The sequence below is a fragment of the Bombina bombina genome, chromosome 5, assembly GCF_027579735.1.
Source record: "Bombina bombina isolate aBomBom1 chromosome 5, aBomBom1.pri, whole genome shotgun sequence".
NCBI classification, from domain to species: domain Eukaryota; kingdom Metazoa; phylum Chordata; class Amphibia; order Anura; family Bombinatoridae; genus Bombina; species Bombina bombina.
This window is the reverse complement of record NC_069503.1, coordinates 179,707,489-179,724,576: the sequence shown is the minus strand read 5'-3', so window position 1 is coordinate 179,724,576 and position 17,088 is coordinate 179,707,489. Positions and strand designations below refer to the sequence as shown.

General features: G+C 37.4%; 1 protein-coding gene across 3 annotated transcripts in view; it reads left to right on the top strand.

Moving 5' to 3' along the window:
* KMT2C (lysine methyltransferase 2C) overlaps positions 1 to 17,088 on the top strand; it is a 418,185-nt gene that overhangs the window by 112,991 nt on the left and 288,106 nt on the right. For all 3 annotated transcript variants that reach the window (XM_053713806.1, XM_053713804.1, XM_053713805.1), the window contains 3 exons: positions 13,505 to 13,537; positions 13,637 to 13,780; positions 15,224 to 15,362. In XM_053713806.1, coding sequence (XP_053569781.1) covers positions 13,505 to 13,537; positions 13,637 to 13,780; positions 15,224 to 15,362 — 316 coding nt within the window. The remainder of the gene's footprint in view (positions 1 to 13,504; positions 13,538 to 13,636; positions 13,781 to 15,223; positions 15,363 to 17,088) is intronic.

Here is a 17,088-nt window from a genome sequence, read left to right as displayed (position 1 = left end):
AGCATACATTTTTTTTTTTTTTTAAATCCCTCCCATTGTTATTTATCATGGACTTCACGGCTTGGGTATTAGTTCCCAGGAGTAATGGATCATGGGCTCTCACCCCCTATATGAAAGAAAACATAATTTCTTTCATGTAATTGGCAAGAGTCCATGAGCTAGTGACGTATGGGATATACAATCCTACCAGGAGGGGCAAAGTTCCCAAACCTCAAAATGCCTATAAATACACCCCTCACCACATCCACAATTCAGTTTTACAAACTTTGCCTCTTATGGAGATGGTGAAGTAAGTTTGTGCTAAGATTTCTACGTTAATATGCGCTTCTAAGCATTGTTAAAGCCTGATTCCTCTCAAAGTACAGTGAATGTCAGAGGGACGTGAAGGGAGTATCACTTATTGAATACGATGATTTCCCTAACGGGGGTCTATTTCATAGGTTCTCTGTTATCGGTCGTAGAGATTCATCTCCTGCCTCCCTTTTCAGATCGACGATATACTCTCAATTTACCATTACCTCTACTGATAACTGTTTCAGTACTGGTTTGGCTATCCGCTATATGTGGATGGGTGTCTTTTGGTAAGTATGTTTTTTATTACTTAAGACACCCCAGCTATGGTTTGGCACTTTATGCATTTATATAAAGTTCTAAATATATGTATTGTACTTATATTTGCCATGAGTCAGGTTCATGTATTTCCTTCTGCAGACTGTCAGTTTCATATTTGGGGAAAATAAACAATTTTAAGAAATTGTTTTCTTACCTGGGGTTTAGTCTTTTTTTCAATTGACTACTTTCTTGCAAATTGCGGGTGTTATTAGGCCCGCAGGTGCGCCAAATGCTAGACTTTATTGCGTCATTCTTGGTGCGAGAATTTTTTTCACGCGAAAAATACGTCTATGATGCAACTTCGTCATTTCCGGCATCATAGTGGACGCCGAAGCCTTACACACGGTTGCGTCAGTGATGCGAGTGTGTCATTTCCGGTTATTATTGGCGCCAAAAAAGTTTTCAGTTACGTTGTGCGCCAAACTTTTTCATTATTTTAATACCCCATTGATGTTTGCCTCTTGCCTTTTTCTCTATCAGAGGGCTATGCTATTTGCATTTTTTTCCCATTCCTGAAACTGTCATATAAGGAAATTGATAATTTTGCTTTATATGTTGTTTTTTCTTTTACATTTTGCAAGATATCTCAATCTGATCCTGCCTCAGACGTATCTGCTGGAACTTTGCTGCCTGACATCGGTTTTACCAAAGCTAAGTGCATTTGTTGTAAGATTGTGGAAATTATTTCTCCGAATGTCATTTGTAATAGTTGTCATGATAAACTTTTACATGCAGATAGTGTGTCCATCAGTAATAGTACATTGCCAGTTCCAGTTCCTTCAACTTCTAATGTACATGATATACCTATGAATTTTAAAGAATTTGTTTCTGATTCTATCCAGAAGGCTTTGTCTGCATTTCCACCTTCTAATAAACGTAAAAGGTCTTTTAAAACTTCTCATTCAGTTGATGAAATTTCAAATGACCAACAACATAATAATTTATCCTTCTATGATGAGGATCTATCTGATACAGAAGATCCTTCCTCAGACATTGACACTGACAAATCTACTTATTTATTTAAAATAGAGTATATGCGTTCTTTATTAAAAGAAGTGTTAATTACTTTGGATATTGAGGTAACCAGTCCTCTTGACGTTCAGTCTAATAAACGTTTAAAATGCTGTTTTTAAACCTCCTGTGGTTTCTCCAGGGGTTTTTCCTATTCCTGAGGCTATTTCTGATATGATTTCTAAGGAATGGAATAAGCCAGGTACTTCTTTTATTCCTTCTTCAAGGTTTAAAAAATTGTATCCTTTACCAGCAAATTCTATAGAGTTTTGGGAAAAAATCCCCAAAGTTGATGGGGCTATTTCTACTCTTGCTAAGCGTACCACTATTCCTATGGAAGATAGTACTTCCTTTAAGGATCCTTTAGATAGGAAGCTTGAATCTTATCTAAGGAAGGCCTATTTATATTCAGGTCATCTTCTCAGACCTGCAATTTCTTTGGCTGATGTTGCGGCTGCATCAACTTTCTGGTTGGAGAATTTAGCGCCACAAGAATTAGATTCTGACATATCTAGCATTATTCGCTTACTGCAATATGCTAATCATTTTATTTGTGATGCCATTTTTGATATTATCAAAATTGATGTTAGATCCATGTCTTTAGCTATTTTAGCTAGAAGAGCTTTGTGGCTTAAATCTTGGAATGTTTATATAACATCTAAATCTAGATTACTATCTCTTTCTTTCCAAGGTAATAATTTATTTGATTCTCAGTTGGATTATATTATTTCAACTGTTACTGGGGGAAAGGGAGTTTTTCTGCCTCAGGATAAAAAACCGAAGGAGAAATCTAAGGCTTCTAACCATTTTCGTTCCTTTCGTCAAAATAAGGAACAGAAACCCAATCCTTCCCCCAAGGAATCTGTTTCCAATTGGAAGCCTTCCTCAAATTGGAATAAATCCAAGCCATTTAAGAAACCAAAGTCAGCCCCTAAGTCCGCATGAAGGTGCGGCCCTCATTCCAGCTCAGCTGGTAGGGGGCAGATTAAGGTTTTTCAAGGATATTTGGATAAATTCTGTCCAAAATCAATGGATTCACATCATTGTCTCTCAAGGGTATCGAATAGGATTCAGAGTAAGACCTCCTGTGAGAAGATTTTTTTCTCTCTAACGTATCCCAGCAAATCCAGTAAAAGCTCAGGCTTTCCTGAAGTGTGTTTCAGACCTGGAGTCTTCAGGGGTAATCATGCCAGTTCCTTTTCAGGAACAAGGTTTGGGGTTTTATTTAAATCTATTAATTGTCCCAAAGAAGGAAAATGTATTCAGACCAGTTCTGGATCTGAAAATTTTGAATCGTTACGTAAGAGTACCAACTTTAAAGATGGTGACTATAAGGACTATTCTGCCTTTTGTTCAGCAAGGACATTATATGTCCACAATAGACTTGCAGGATGAATACCTTCATATTCCGATTCATCCAGAACATTATCAGTTCCTGAGATTCTCTTTTCTAGACACGCATTACCAATGTGTTGCTGTTCCATTTGGCCTAGCAACAGCTACAAGAATCTTTTCAAAGGTTCTAGGTGCCCTACTCTCTGTAATCAGAGAACAGGGTATTGCGGTGTTTCCTTATTTGAACGATATCTTGGTACTAGCTCAGTCTTTACGTTCTGCAGAATCTCACACAAATCAACTAGTGTTGTTTCTTCAGAAACATGGTTGGAGGATCAATTTACCAAAATGTTTCTTGATTCCTCAGACAAGGGTCACCTTTTTAGGCCTTTTTAGGCTTCCAGATAGATTCAGTGTCCATGTCTCTAACAGACAAGAGACGTTTAAAATTGGTTGCAGCCTGCCGGCACCTTCAGTCTCAGTCATTCCCTTCAGTGGCTATGTGCATGGAAGTTTTAGGTCTCATGATTGCAGCATCGGACGCGATCCCCATTGCTCATTTTCACATGAGACCTCTTCAGCTTTGTATGCTGGACCAATGGTGCAGGGAGTAATATCCTTAAATCCCAATGTTCGACATTCTCTGACGTGGTGGATAGATCACCATCGTTTAGTTCAAGGGGCTTCTTTTGTTCGGCCAACCTGGACTGTGATCACAACAGATGTGAGTCTTTCTGGTTGGGGAGCTGTTTGGGGATCTCTGACAGCACAAGGGGGTTGGAAATCTCAAGAGGCGAGATTACCAATAAATATTTTAGAACTCCGTGCAATTCTCAGAGCTCTTCAGTTTTGGCCTCTGTTAAAGAGAGAACCGTTCATTTGTTTTCAGACAGACAATATCACAACAGTGGCATATGTCAATCATCAGGGTGGGACTCACAGTCCCCAAGCTATGAAAGAAGTATCTCGGATACTTGCTTGGGCGAGATCCAGCTCCTGTCTAATCTCTGCGGTGCATATCCCAGGTGTAGAAAATTGGGAGGCGGATTATCTCAGCTGTCAGACTTTACATCCAGGGGAGTGGTCTCTCCATCCAGATGTGTTTTCTCAGATTGTTCAGATGTGGGGGCTTCCAGAAATAGATCTGATAGCATCTCATCTAAACAAAAAACTTCCCAGGTACCTGTCCAGGTCCAGGGATCCTCAGGCGGAAGCAGTGGATGCATTGACACTTCCTTGGTGTTATCAACCTGCTTACATTTTCCCGCCTCTAGTTCTTCTTCCAAGAGTGATCTCCAAGATCATCATGGAGCAATTGTTTGTGCTGCTGGTAGCTCCAGCATGGCCTCACAGGTTTTGGTATGCGGATCTTGTTTGGATGTCCAGTTGCCAACCTTGGCCACTTCCACTAAGGTCAGACCTTCTATCTCAAGGTCTGTTTTTACATCAGGATCTCAAATCATTAAATTTGAAGGTATGGAGATTGAACGCTTAGTGCTTAGTCATAGAGGTTTCTCTGACTCAGTGATTAACCTTATGTTGCAGGCTCGTAAATCTGCTTCTAGAAAGATTTATTATCGAGTTTGGAAGACTTACATTTCATGGTGTTCTTCTCATAAATTCTCTTGGCATTCTTTTAGAATTCCTAGAATTTTACAGTTTCTTCAGGATGGTTTGGATAAAGGTTTGTATGCAAGTTCCTTGAAAGGACAAATCTCTGCTCTTTCTTTTTTATTTCATAGAAAGATTGCTAAACTTCCTGATATTCATTGTTTTATGCAGGCTTTGGTTCGTATCAAGCCTGTCCTTAAATCAATCTCTCCTCCTCAGAGTCTTAATTTAGTTTTGAATCTTTACAGGCTCTTCCGTTTGAGCCTATGCATTCTTTAGACATTAAACTACTTTCTTGGAAAGTGTTGTTTCTTTTGGCCATCTCTTCTGCTAGAAGAGTTTCTGAATTATCCGCTCTCTCTCGTGAATCTCCTTTTCTGATTTTTCATCAGGATAAGGCGGTTTTGCGGACTTCATTTAAATTCTTACCTAAGGGTGTAAATTCTAACAACATTAATAGAGAAATTGTTGTCCCTTCCTTGTGTCCTAATCCTAAGAAAGGATTACTGCTCATTCTACTAGAGCAGTGGCTTCCACATGGGCTTTTAAAAATGAGGCTTCTGTTGAACAGATTTGTAAGGCGGCGACTTGGTCTTCGCTACATACTTTTTTTCCAAATTTTACAAATTCAATACTTTTGCTTCTTCGGAGGCTATTTTTGGGAGAAAGGTTCTACAAGCAGTGGTGCCTTCCGTTTAAGGTCCCTGTCTTGTCCCTCCATCCGTGTCCTAAAGCTTTGGTATTGGTATCCCACAAGTATGGATGAATCTGTGGACTTGATACATCTTGCAAGATAAAACAGAATTTATGCTTACCTGATAAATTTCTTTCTCTTGCGATGTATCGAGTCCACGGCCCGCCCTGTCTGTTTAAGACAGGTAGTATATTTTGATTTAAAAAAACTTCAGTCACTTCTGCACCCTATAGTTTCTCCTTTTTCTTCCTAGCCTTCGGTTGAATGACTGAGGGGGTGTTGCTAAGGAAGGAGCTATATAGACAGCTCTGCTGTGGGTGCTGTCTTTGCCACTTCCTGTTAGGAAGGAGAATATCCCACAAGTATGGATGAATCCGTGGACTTGATACATCGCAAGAGAAAGAAATTTATCAGGTAAGCATAAATTCTGTTTTATGTAAGAACTTACCTGATAAATTCATTTCTTTCATATTGGCAAGAGTCCATGAGACCCACCCCCTTTTGTTATGGTGGTTATGATTTTTTTGTATAAAGCACAATTATTTCCAAATTCCTTTGTTGATGCTTTTTACTCCTTTCTTTATCACCCCACTACTTGGCTATTCGTTAAACTGAATTGTGGGTGTGGTGAGGTGTGTATTTATAGGCATTTTGAGGTTTGGGAAACTTTGCCCCTCCTGGTAGGAATGTATCCCATACGTCACTAGCTCATGGACTCTTGCCAATATGAAAGAATTGAATTTATCAGGTAAGTTCTTGCATAAATTGTTATTTCTGGGAAAAGTCAATACTTCTAAAATGCTGTGTTTAAAGAAATGCAATAGTGTAATAATAAAATGATCTGATGCATTAGATAACTGTCTATCTCCTGTGAAGGAGGGGTTTAAAGGGACATAAAACAAGTTGGTAAAGAGTCAAAATATAATATGTACTTTAATTACTTTACCTGCAAATTTATACTACAGTGCCTTGCCATTAACCCATTCTTTTTAGTTTCTGAATTGTAAAGCTCTTACTCCCCACACACATTTCCTTTTATGGCTGTATCTATATCAATTGTTGTTTGGTAGAATGTAAAAATGCATAGAGATTATCTGCTGGAGCATGTCTGGAAAGGGGGGGAGGAGTTGGCTTCTCCAGGCAGCTTAGCTATGTAATTCAATTTTGCTTATTTTTGAAAATTCATTTAAAATACTTGCCAGCAATTTTGAAACAATTTTTTTATGCAAACTATTTTTAATTAATTAGCCCTTTTAGGATATGCACAGATCTCAACCTGTTTTATGTCCCTTTAATGCACATAGGCAATAATTGTTCTATCTAAGTATTAGGTTTAGGTTTACAGTAATATAAAGAACCATGTGTGTATACAGACAGTGATTAAAGGGACAGTCTAGTATAAGTTACACTTTCATTATTCAGATAGGACTTTTAATTTTAATCAACTTTCCCATTTACTTTAATCATCAAATTAGCTTTTCTTTCATGTAATTAGCAAGAGTCCATGAGCTAGTGACGTATGGGATATACATTCCTACCAGGAGGGGCAAAGTTTCCCAAACCTCAAAATGCCTATAAATACACCCCTCACCACACCCACAAATCAGTTTTTACAAACTTTGCCTCCTATGGAGGTGGTGAAGTAAGTTTGTGCTAGATTCTACGTTGATATGCGCTCCGCAGCAGGTTGGAGCCCGGTTTTCTTCTCAGCGTGCAGTGAATGTCAGAGGGATGTGAGGAGAGTATTGCCTATTTGAATTCAATGATCTCCTTCTACGGGGTCTATTTCATAGGTTCTCTGTTATCGGTCGTAGAGATTCATCTCTTACCTCCCTTTTCAGATCGAAGATATACTCTTATATATACCATTACCTCTACTGATTTTCGTTTCAGTACTGGTTTGGCTTTCTACTACATGTAGATGAGTGTCCTGGGGTAAGTAAGTCTTATTTTCTGTGACACTCTAAGCTATGGTTGGGCACTTTTTTATAAAGTTCTAAATATATGTATTCAAACATTTATTTGCCTTGACTCAGGATGTTCAACGTTCCTTATTTCAGACAGTCAGTTTCATATTTGGGATAATGCATATGATTAAATCAATTTTTTCTTACCTTAAAATTTGACTTTTTCCCTGTGGGCTGTTAGGCTCGCGGGGGCTGAAAATGCTTCATTTTATTGCGTCATTCTTGGCGCGGACTTTTTTGGCGCCAAATTTTTTTTTCTGTTTCCGGCGTCATACGTGTCGCCGGAAGTTGCGTCATTTTTGACGTTTTTTGCGCCAAAAGTGTCGGCGTTCCGGATGTGGCGTCATTTTTGCCGCCAAAAGCATTTAGGCGCCAAATAATGTGGGCGTCTTTTTTGGCGCTAAAAAATATGGGCGTCACTATTGTCTCCACATTATTTAAGTCTCATTATTTATTGCTTCTGGTTGCTAGAAGCTTGTTTTCTGGCATTTTTTCCCATTCCTGAAACTGTCATTTAAGGAATTTGATCAATTTTGCTTTATATGTTGTTTTTTCTATTGCAAGATGTCCCACGTTGACACTGAGTCAGAAGATACTTCTGGAAAATCGCTGCCTGGTGCTGGATCTACCAAAGTTAAGTGTATCTGTTGTAAACTTATGGTATCTGTTCCTCCAGCTGTTGTTTGTACTGAATGTCATGACAAACTTGTTAATGCAGATAATATTTCCTTTAGTAATGTTACATTACCTGTTGCTGTTCCGTCAACATCTAATACTCAGAGTGTTCCTGATAACATAAGAGATTTTGTTTCTAAATCCATTAAGAAGGCTATGTCTGTTATTCCTCCTTCTAGTAAACGTAAAAAGTCTTTTAAAACTTCTCATTTTTCAGATGAATTTTTAAATGAACATCATCATTCTGATTCTGATAATGGTTCTTCTGGTTCAGAGGATTCTGTCTCAGAGGTTGATGCTGATAAATCTTCATATTTATTTAAAATGGAATTTATTCGTTCTTTACTTAAAGAAGTACTAATTGCATTAGAAATAGAGGATTCTGGTCCTCTTGATACTAAATCTAAACGTTTAAATAAGGTTTTTAAATCTCCTGTAGTTATTCCAGAAGTTTTTCCTGTCCCTGATGCTATTTCTGAAGTAATTTCCAGGGAATGGAATAATATGGGTAATTCATTTACTCCTTCAAAACGTTTTAAGCAATTATATCCTGTGCCATCTGACAGATTAGAGTTTTGGGACAAAATCCCTAAGGTTGATGGGGCTGTCTCTACTCTTGCTAAGCGTACTACTATTCCTACGGCAGATAGTACTTCCTTTAAGGATCCTTTAGATAGGAAAATGAAATCCTTTCTAAGAAAAGCTTACTTGTGTTCAGGTAATCTTCTTAGACCTGCTATATCTTTAGCAGATGTTGCTGCAGCTTCAACTTTTTGGTTAGAAGCTTTAGCCCAACAAGTAACAGATCATAATTCTCATAGCATTATTAATCTCCTTCAACATGCTAATAATTTTATTTGTGATGCCATCTTTGATATCATTAGAGTTGATGTCAGGTATATGTCTCTAGCTATTTTAGCTAGAAGAGCTTTATGGCTTAAAACTTGGAATGCTGATATGTCTTCTAAGTCTACTTTGCTTTCCCTTTCTTTCCAGGGTAATAAATTATTTGGTTCTCAGTTGGATTCTATTATCTCAACTGTTACTGGAGGGAAAGGAACTTTTTTACCACAGGATAAAAAATCTAAAGGTAAATTTAGGTCTAATAATCGTTTTCAAAAGCCTGATCCTTCATCCTCAGGAGCGGTATCAGTTTGGAAACCATCTCCAGTCTGGAATAAATCCAAGCCTTTTAGAAAACCAAAGCCAGCTCCTAAGTCCACATGAAGGTGCGGCCCTCATTCCAGCTCAGCTGGTAGGGGGCAGATTACGTTTTTTCAAAGAAATTTGGATCAATTCCATTCACAATCTTTGGATTCAGAACATTGTTTCAGAAGGGTACAGAATTGGCTTCAAGATAAGGCCTCCTGCAAAGAGATTTTTTCTTTCCCGTGTCCCAGTAAACCCAGCGAAGGCTCGAGCATTTCTGAAATGTGTTTCAGATCTAGAGTTGGCTGGAGTAATTATGCCAGTTCCAGTTCTGGAACAGGGGCTGGGGTTTTATTCAAATCTCTTCATTGTACCAAAGAAGGAGAATTCCTTCAGACCAGTTCTGGATCTAAAAATATTGAATCGTTATGTAAGGATACCAATAGTCAAAATGGTAACTGTAAGGACTATCCTGCCTTTTGTTCAGCAAGGGCATTATATGTCCACAATAGATTTACAGGATGCATATCTGCATATTCCGATTCATCCAGATCACTATCAGTTTCTGAGATTCTCTTTCCTAGACAAGCATTACCAGTTTGTGGCTCTACCGTTTGGCCTAGCAACAGCTCCAAGAATTTTTACAAAGGTTCTCGGTGCCCTTCTGTCTGTAATCAGAGAACAGGGTATTGTGGTATTTCCTTATTTGGACGATATCTTGGTACTTGCTCAGTCTTCACATTTAGCAGAATCTCATACGAATCGACTTGTGTTGTTTCTTCAAGATCATGGTTGGAGGATCAATTTACCAAAAAGTTCATTGATTCCTGAGACAAAGGTAACCTTTTTAGGTTTCCAGATAGATTCAGTGTCCATGACTCTGTCTTTGACAGACAAGAGACGTCTGAAATTGATATCGGCTTGTCGAAACCTTCAGTCACAATCATTCCCTTCGGTAGCCTTATGCATGGAAATTCTAGGTCTTATGACTGCTGCATCGGACGCGATCCCCTTTGCTCGTTTTCACATGCGACCTCTTCAGCTCTGTATGCTGAACCAGTGGTGCAGGGATTACACAAAGATATCTCAATTAATATCTTTAAAACCGATTGTACGATGCTCTCTGACGTGGTGGACAGATCACCATCGTTTAGTTCAGGGGGCTTCTTTTGTTCTTCCGACCTGGACTGTAGTTTCAACAGATGCAAGTCTTACAGGTTGGGGAGCTGTGTGGGGGTCTCTGACAGCACAAGGGGTTTGGGAATCTCAGGAGGTGAGATTACCGATCAATATTTTGGAACTCCGTGCAATTTTCAGAGCTCTTCAGTCATGGCCTCTTCTAAAGAAAGAATCGTTCATTTGTTTTCAGACAGACAATGTCACAACTGTGGCATACATCAATCATCAAAGAGGGACTCACAGTCCTCTGGCTATGAAAGAAGTATCTCGAATTCTGGTATGGGCGGAATCCAGCTCCTGTCTAGTTTCTGCGGTTCATATCCCAGGTATAGACAATTGGGAAGGGGATTATCTCAGTCGCCAAACGTTACATCCGGGCGAATGGTCTCTTCACCCAGAGGTATTTCTTCAGATTGTTCAAATGTGGGGACTTCCAGAAATAGATCTGATGGCCTCTCATCTAAACAAGAAACTTCCCAGGTATCTGTCCAGATCCAGGGATCCTCAAGCGGAAGCAGTGGATGAAGTATCATCCTGCCTATATCTTTCCGCCTCTAGTTCTTCTTCCAAGAGTAATCTCCAAGATTCTGAAGGAATGCTCGTTTGTTCTGCTGGTAGCTCCGGCATGGCCTCACAGGTTTTGGTATGCGGATCTTGTCCGGATGGCCTCTTGCCAACCGTGGACTCTTCCGTTAAGACCAGACCTTCTGTCGCAAGGTCCTTTTTTCCATCAGGATCTCAAATCCTTAAATTTAAAGGCATGGAGATTGAACGCTTGATTCTTAGTCAAAGAGGTTTCTCTGACTCTGTGATTAATACTATGTTACAGGCTCATAAATCTGTATCTAGGGAGATATATTATAGAGTCTGGAAGACTTATATTTCTTGGTGTCTTTCTCATCATTTTTCCTGGCATTCTTTTAGAATTCCGAGAATTTTACAGTTTCTTCAGGATGGTTTGGGTAAGGTTTGTCTGCAAGTTCCTTGAAAGGACAAATCTCTGCTCTTTCTGTTCTTTTTCACAGAAAGATTGCTAATCTTTCTGATATTCATTGTTTTGTACAAGCTTTGGTTCGTATTAAACCTGTTATTAAGTCAATTTCTCCTCCTTGGAGTTTGAATTTGGTTCTGGGGGCTCTTCAAGCTCCTCCGTTTGAACCTATGCATTCATTGGACATTAAATTACTTTCTTGGAAAGTTTTGTTCCTTTTGGCCATCTCTTCTGCCAGAAGAGTTTCTGAATTATCTGCTCTTTCTTGTGAGTCTCCTTTTCTGATTTTTCACCAGGATAAGGCGGTGTTGCGAACTTCTTTTAAATTTTTACCTAAGGTTGTGAATTCTAACAACATTAGTAGAGAAATTGTGGTTCCTTCATTATGTCCTAATCCTAAGAATTCTAAGGAGAAATCATTGCATTCTTTGGATGTAGTTAGAGCTTTGAAATATTATGTTGAAGCTACTAAGAATTTCCGAAAGACTTCTAGTCTATTTGTTATCTTTTCCGGTTCTAGGAAAGGTCAGAAGGCTTCTGCCATTTCTTTGGCATCTTGGTTGAAATCTTTAATTCATCATGCTTATGTTGAGTCGGGTAAAACTCCGCCTCAAAGGATTACAGCTCATTCTACTAGGTCAGTTTCTACTTCCTGGGCGTTTAGGAATGAAGCTTCGGTTGATCAGATTTGCAAAGCAGCAACTTGGTCTTCTTTGCATACTTTTACTAAATTCTACCATTTTGATGTGTTTTCTTCTTCTGAAGCTGTTTTTGGTAGAAAAGTACTTCAGGCAGCTGTTTCAGTTTGATTCTTCTGCTTATATTTTCAGTTTTTTGCTTTATAAGATTTAAACTTTATTTTTGGGTGTGGATTTTTTTTATCCCTCCCTCTCTAGTGACTCTTGCGTGGAAGATCCACATCTTGGGTAGTCATTATCCCATACGTCACTAGCTCATTGACTCTTGCTAATTACATGAAAGAAAACATAATTTATGTAAGAACTTACCTGATAAATTCATTTCTTTCATATTAGCAAGAGTCCATGAGGCCCACCCTTTTTTGTGGTGGTTATGATTTTTTTGTATAAAGCACAATTATTCCAATTCCTTATTTTTATGCTTCGCACTTTTTTCTTATCACCCCACTTCTTGGCTATTCGTTAAACTGATTTGTGGGTGTGGTGAGGGGTGTATTTATAGGCATTTTGAGGTTTGGGAAACTTTGCCCCTCCTGGTAGGAATGTATATCCCATACGTCACTAGCTCATGGACTCTTGCTAATATGAAAGAAATGAATTTATCAGGTAAGTTCTTACATAAATTATGTTTTTTCTCTTGGTATTCTTAGTTTAAACTAAACAAAGGTAGGCTCATATGCTAATTTCTAAGCCTTTGAGGGGTGCCTCTTATCACATGCTTTTTAAATCTCTTTTTAACACAAAGAGACATAAAGAACACGTGGGCCATATAGATAACACTGTGTTCAGGCTCAGGGGGTTATTTAAGATTTATCACAAAACAATGCTAAATTTAAGTCAATAGATAATAAACGGTCATGTGATCAGGGGGCTGGAAGAAGATTCCTAGATACAAGGTAATCACAGAGGTAAAAAGTATATTAATATAACTGTTGGTTATGCAAAACTGGGGAATGGGTAATAAAGGGATTATCTATCTTTTAAAACAATAACAATTATATGGTAGACTGTCCCTTTAAATAAGGATTTCTGATTTCCTTGCAAGCTCAGCCCATTTTAATGGGTTGTGTCAAAAACCTAAATCAGCTATTTCATATGCAAAAATAAAGGAGCCATTTCTCATAATTTTATACTCTGCTTCTGGTATAACAAGACATAAGAAACGCATTAAGGGGGAACCAAATTTACAGTAGACTAAAGGTTTTTGGTTCTTTGGCACTTTTAAACCAAATGTATGAAATTAAATTGACTTGCAAAATATTTGAAAAATCCTATATATGACTGCTCTGTTAATAATGAAAATAAAACTTTAATACAGTTCAACCAAAAATATGTTTGTATATGAAAAGAAGAATGAGATATCTTAACATGACTGTGTTATATTTCTATAGTTTTTATTTTATATGCAGGACTGGAAATTTCCTAATGTCCTAGGCTAATTAGAAATGGCAAAAGATGAATAGGAAGTTAGACTTTTCCCTATATTTAACATTAAATGGACTGGACACTGTTCTCTCCTCACTAGTAACTTTATTCCTTTGTTAATCACATATTTAGCTAAATGTTTTCTTTTTCCTATTAGGAGCAATTTTGGGAAAGCTTTACAAAATTCCAGGTAATTATCAAGTATTTTGTAGTTTAAAGTCAGTTCAGCTCAATTGTAATGGCCTTTAATTAAATATTTTGGTTCCTACTTTTTGTATTGGGTTTACAGAGCTTGAAGGAAAAGATGTTGAAGATTTATTTACTGCTGTGCTGAGTCCTGTAGCTACCCATCCGCCATCTTTGCCACAACCGCCACCACCTTCAGCTCATACTCATCCTCCACATACACAGCTCTTGCCTTTGCACAACCAGGGTAAGTTTCAGTCCTGGTAAAACCTTTGCTCCCCTTTAAGGGTCGGGTAAAGGTTTTTTTTTTTTAATTCAAATATCAATATCCCTACCGTGTTAAACGGTAAAAATTTAAAGATACTTAATTTAGTTCTGTTAGGTGTATGCTTAAACAAATAGCAAATATGCAGAAAATATTGTTCTGCTCTCACCTTACCGAAGTCTTATTATTTAGCAAAAATATATTTTGAGCATATATCCTGCTTTTATCAGTAAAATAGGGCAATTATTACCCTATTAGATGCATTTGTTCTGTTCATTTGATAATTATATAATATTCACTCTAAAAATTGGAAGATTCAAAGCCCCTTTATAGTTTAACAGGACAGCTGTACACTCCTATAGTCAAGAAATATGTAATTATTTGTGTGGTCCTTAAAGGACATGGTTTTCAACAGCTACAAAAGTGTTTTGCTGTTAAACCTAACAATAAAAAGGGTTACATTTCTTTAGCATTACTTAGCAGGATGCATTTCACAGCTGTCATTTTGTATAGTGATGTTTCCAAAAACTGAGTCTATTTTAATCACTAACATCACTTTTTTGTATTCTATAGAAATAATACCGTATTAATGTATTCCTGTACCACACTTGGCATAGGCAACAGCACAACACAAAACCGTCCTCCATTGATCTTTCATTAATACAGTTCCATTTATGTTTGCTATGCCAACCATTTTTATTGTAAAGATTTTTACTCTATGCAATGAATACAGATAACATATTTGGGCTTTTAAAGTTTAACACTAATATAATATGAATTGCGTTGACATCAAGCTGTATTAGCTAAACGGTACAGTTTTTAAATATTCAATTTTAGTTTAATATTTGAATTTCAGTAAACTGTTCTTCAATAGATCTGGCTTACAAAATCTCCTGGTGTATTAGAGCTTAAACCTACAGGTGTGATCTCATATTGTATATTTATATAACAGAGAAGTGATCTTTTCAGATTGTTGAACCTGCACAAATAATTCATCCATCTGTACTTTGTCCATTGTCTTTTTCAAATATCATATTCGGTTTTCTTTTTTTTCTGTTTTGATGGTGTTTTCCAGGATATGACATGTATGGGTTTGCTTTAAATTGCGTTTAATATGCATACAGAACAAGTTACTGATTTTACATGATTCATCTCAGTAGCTATGTAACGGAGAGGAGTGAAGAACATAGATCTATTGGCACTCTCAATTTGCCTATGCATCCAGTAGCTAATGCAGCTTATGTTATATCTTTGGTTTTCCTAATTATATTAAATTGTAAATAGTTGAAGTGTTATAATATCAATGTTTTAGAACTGTATTATTTTAAAAGCAAATTATAGCTCCAACTTTAACACGTCTTTATTTTCTTCTGTATATTAATGTTGACATTTGCCTTAAATTTGCTGTTTTCCTTGGTTTTGAAGGGGATGGTCTTTATTCAAGAATTCCTATGGTTAATGGCCTTTTGGCACCCAACTCTCATCTCCTGCACAACCCTCTAGCTCAGGGAGCTGGTGTAGGCCCTTTTACTCCTTTAACGCACCCACCATATTCTGAGAACAGGTAAGAGAGCTAGCCATTGTTAACAAGAATACCTTTTCCCTTTTTTTTTTTTTTTTTAAATTGTAAAACAGATTTACCTTTTGGAGTTTTTTAATGTCTGTGCAAACATGGAATGTTTTTTTCCTGTGGGTTCAAAAATATCTTCTCACATAATTTGTAAAAGCATTTAGTAGTTATTAATTTTCCTATTGAGCATTTTCTTGTTTTTGAAAGTAGAGTTCTTGATAATCTGGAATAATGCTCTTGCTTACACATTGTTTAATAGTATCTCTGTTGAAAATTGCAATTCCTTATGAAGAGGTGGTACATTTAGAACTTTGCTCTTTTTCTCATTGTTTCCAGTTTGTTTTTCCTTTTGTTAGCTATCATCTGTCTAACCCATTAATGAGGAACCTTTTTGGTGGCCAAATATCTATAGGAAACCAAACTTACGGATCTTAGTGTCTACTCTACAAATTGGCACTCCTTTTTTATTGTTGTGAGTGGCTATATCTTTTAAAAGCCCCTACTTTTTCATTGGTTTCAGTGGGTATAGGTTTAAAAATAAAAAGCCATAATTTTTTTCATTAACATAAGTTATCATTGGTGTCAGTGGTTGTATTTTTTTGAAAAATCAAAAGCAACCTTTTCCCTCATTGGTGTAAAAGTATATCTCCAAAACTACTCTCTTTTTATTGATTGGGTTTGGTATCTTGATGAATAACGTGTTCTGGTTTTGTGCTCACTACTGCCTTCGCCCTCTTTGAACCTTTAAGAATAGAACGACACATATGCATGAAGGGTTTATTTGATATAAATCACAATTTAAATCACTAGTCAGTCAGACCGGTTTAAATCTTAAATAATTCATTTCTCTTGTAAAGGTGTATCCAGTCCACGGGTTCATCCATTACTTGTGGGATATTCTCCTTCCCAACAGGAAGCTGCAAGAAGACACCCACAGCAGAGCTGTCTATATAGCTCCTCCCCTAACTGCCACCCCCAGTCATTCTCTTGCAGCTCTCGACAAGAAAGGAAGTATCAAGAGAGATGTGGTGACTTAGTGTAGTTTTTACCTTCAATCAAAAGTTTATTTTTAAACGGTACCGGCGTTGTACTGTTTTTACTCTCAGGCAGAAATTGGAAGAAGACTTCTGCCTGGAGGTTTGATGATCTTAGCGGTTTGTAACTAAGGTCCATTGCTGTTCTCACACATAACTGAAGAGTATGGAAAGAAAACTTCAGTTGGGGGGGACGGTCTGCAGATTGCCTGCTTTGTGGTATGTTCAGTATATTTTTTTCTAGAGAGATGATAAGGTCTAGAAAATGCTGACAGTGTCTGGTATATTTAAGGTAAGCCTGATACAGTGATTTAACAACAACTGGGATCATGCTTGCAAAAAGGGATAATATTCATGTTAATACCTATATTACTTAGTGTAAAAACGTTTGAATGATTTATAAATAAAAACGTTTTTTCTCTGAGGGTGATAAATCTTTATTTGGGGCCTAGTTTCCACATGGCTTGTTAGATTACTCCTAGGAGTACTTTTTTAAGGCCCTCTGACTTTGAGTGCATGGTGGGAGGGGCCTATTTTCGTTTTCAGTCTGAGACATCCAGCTTCCCTGAAGGAGTCCCCTGGCTTATAGGACCTTTTGCAAGTGGGTGCAATGCTGCTTTAGTCCCTTATACACACTGTAAAAATTTCGTAGAGTTTACTAATTTTTTTCACTGTTTTGCAGTTTA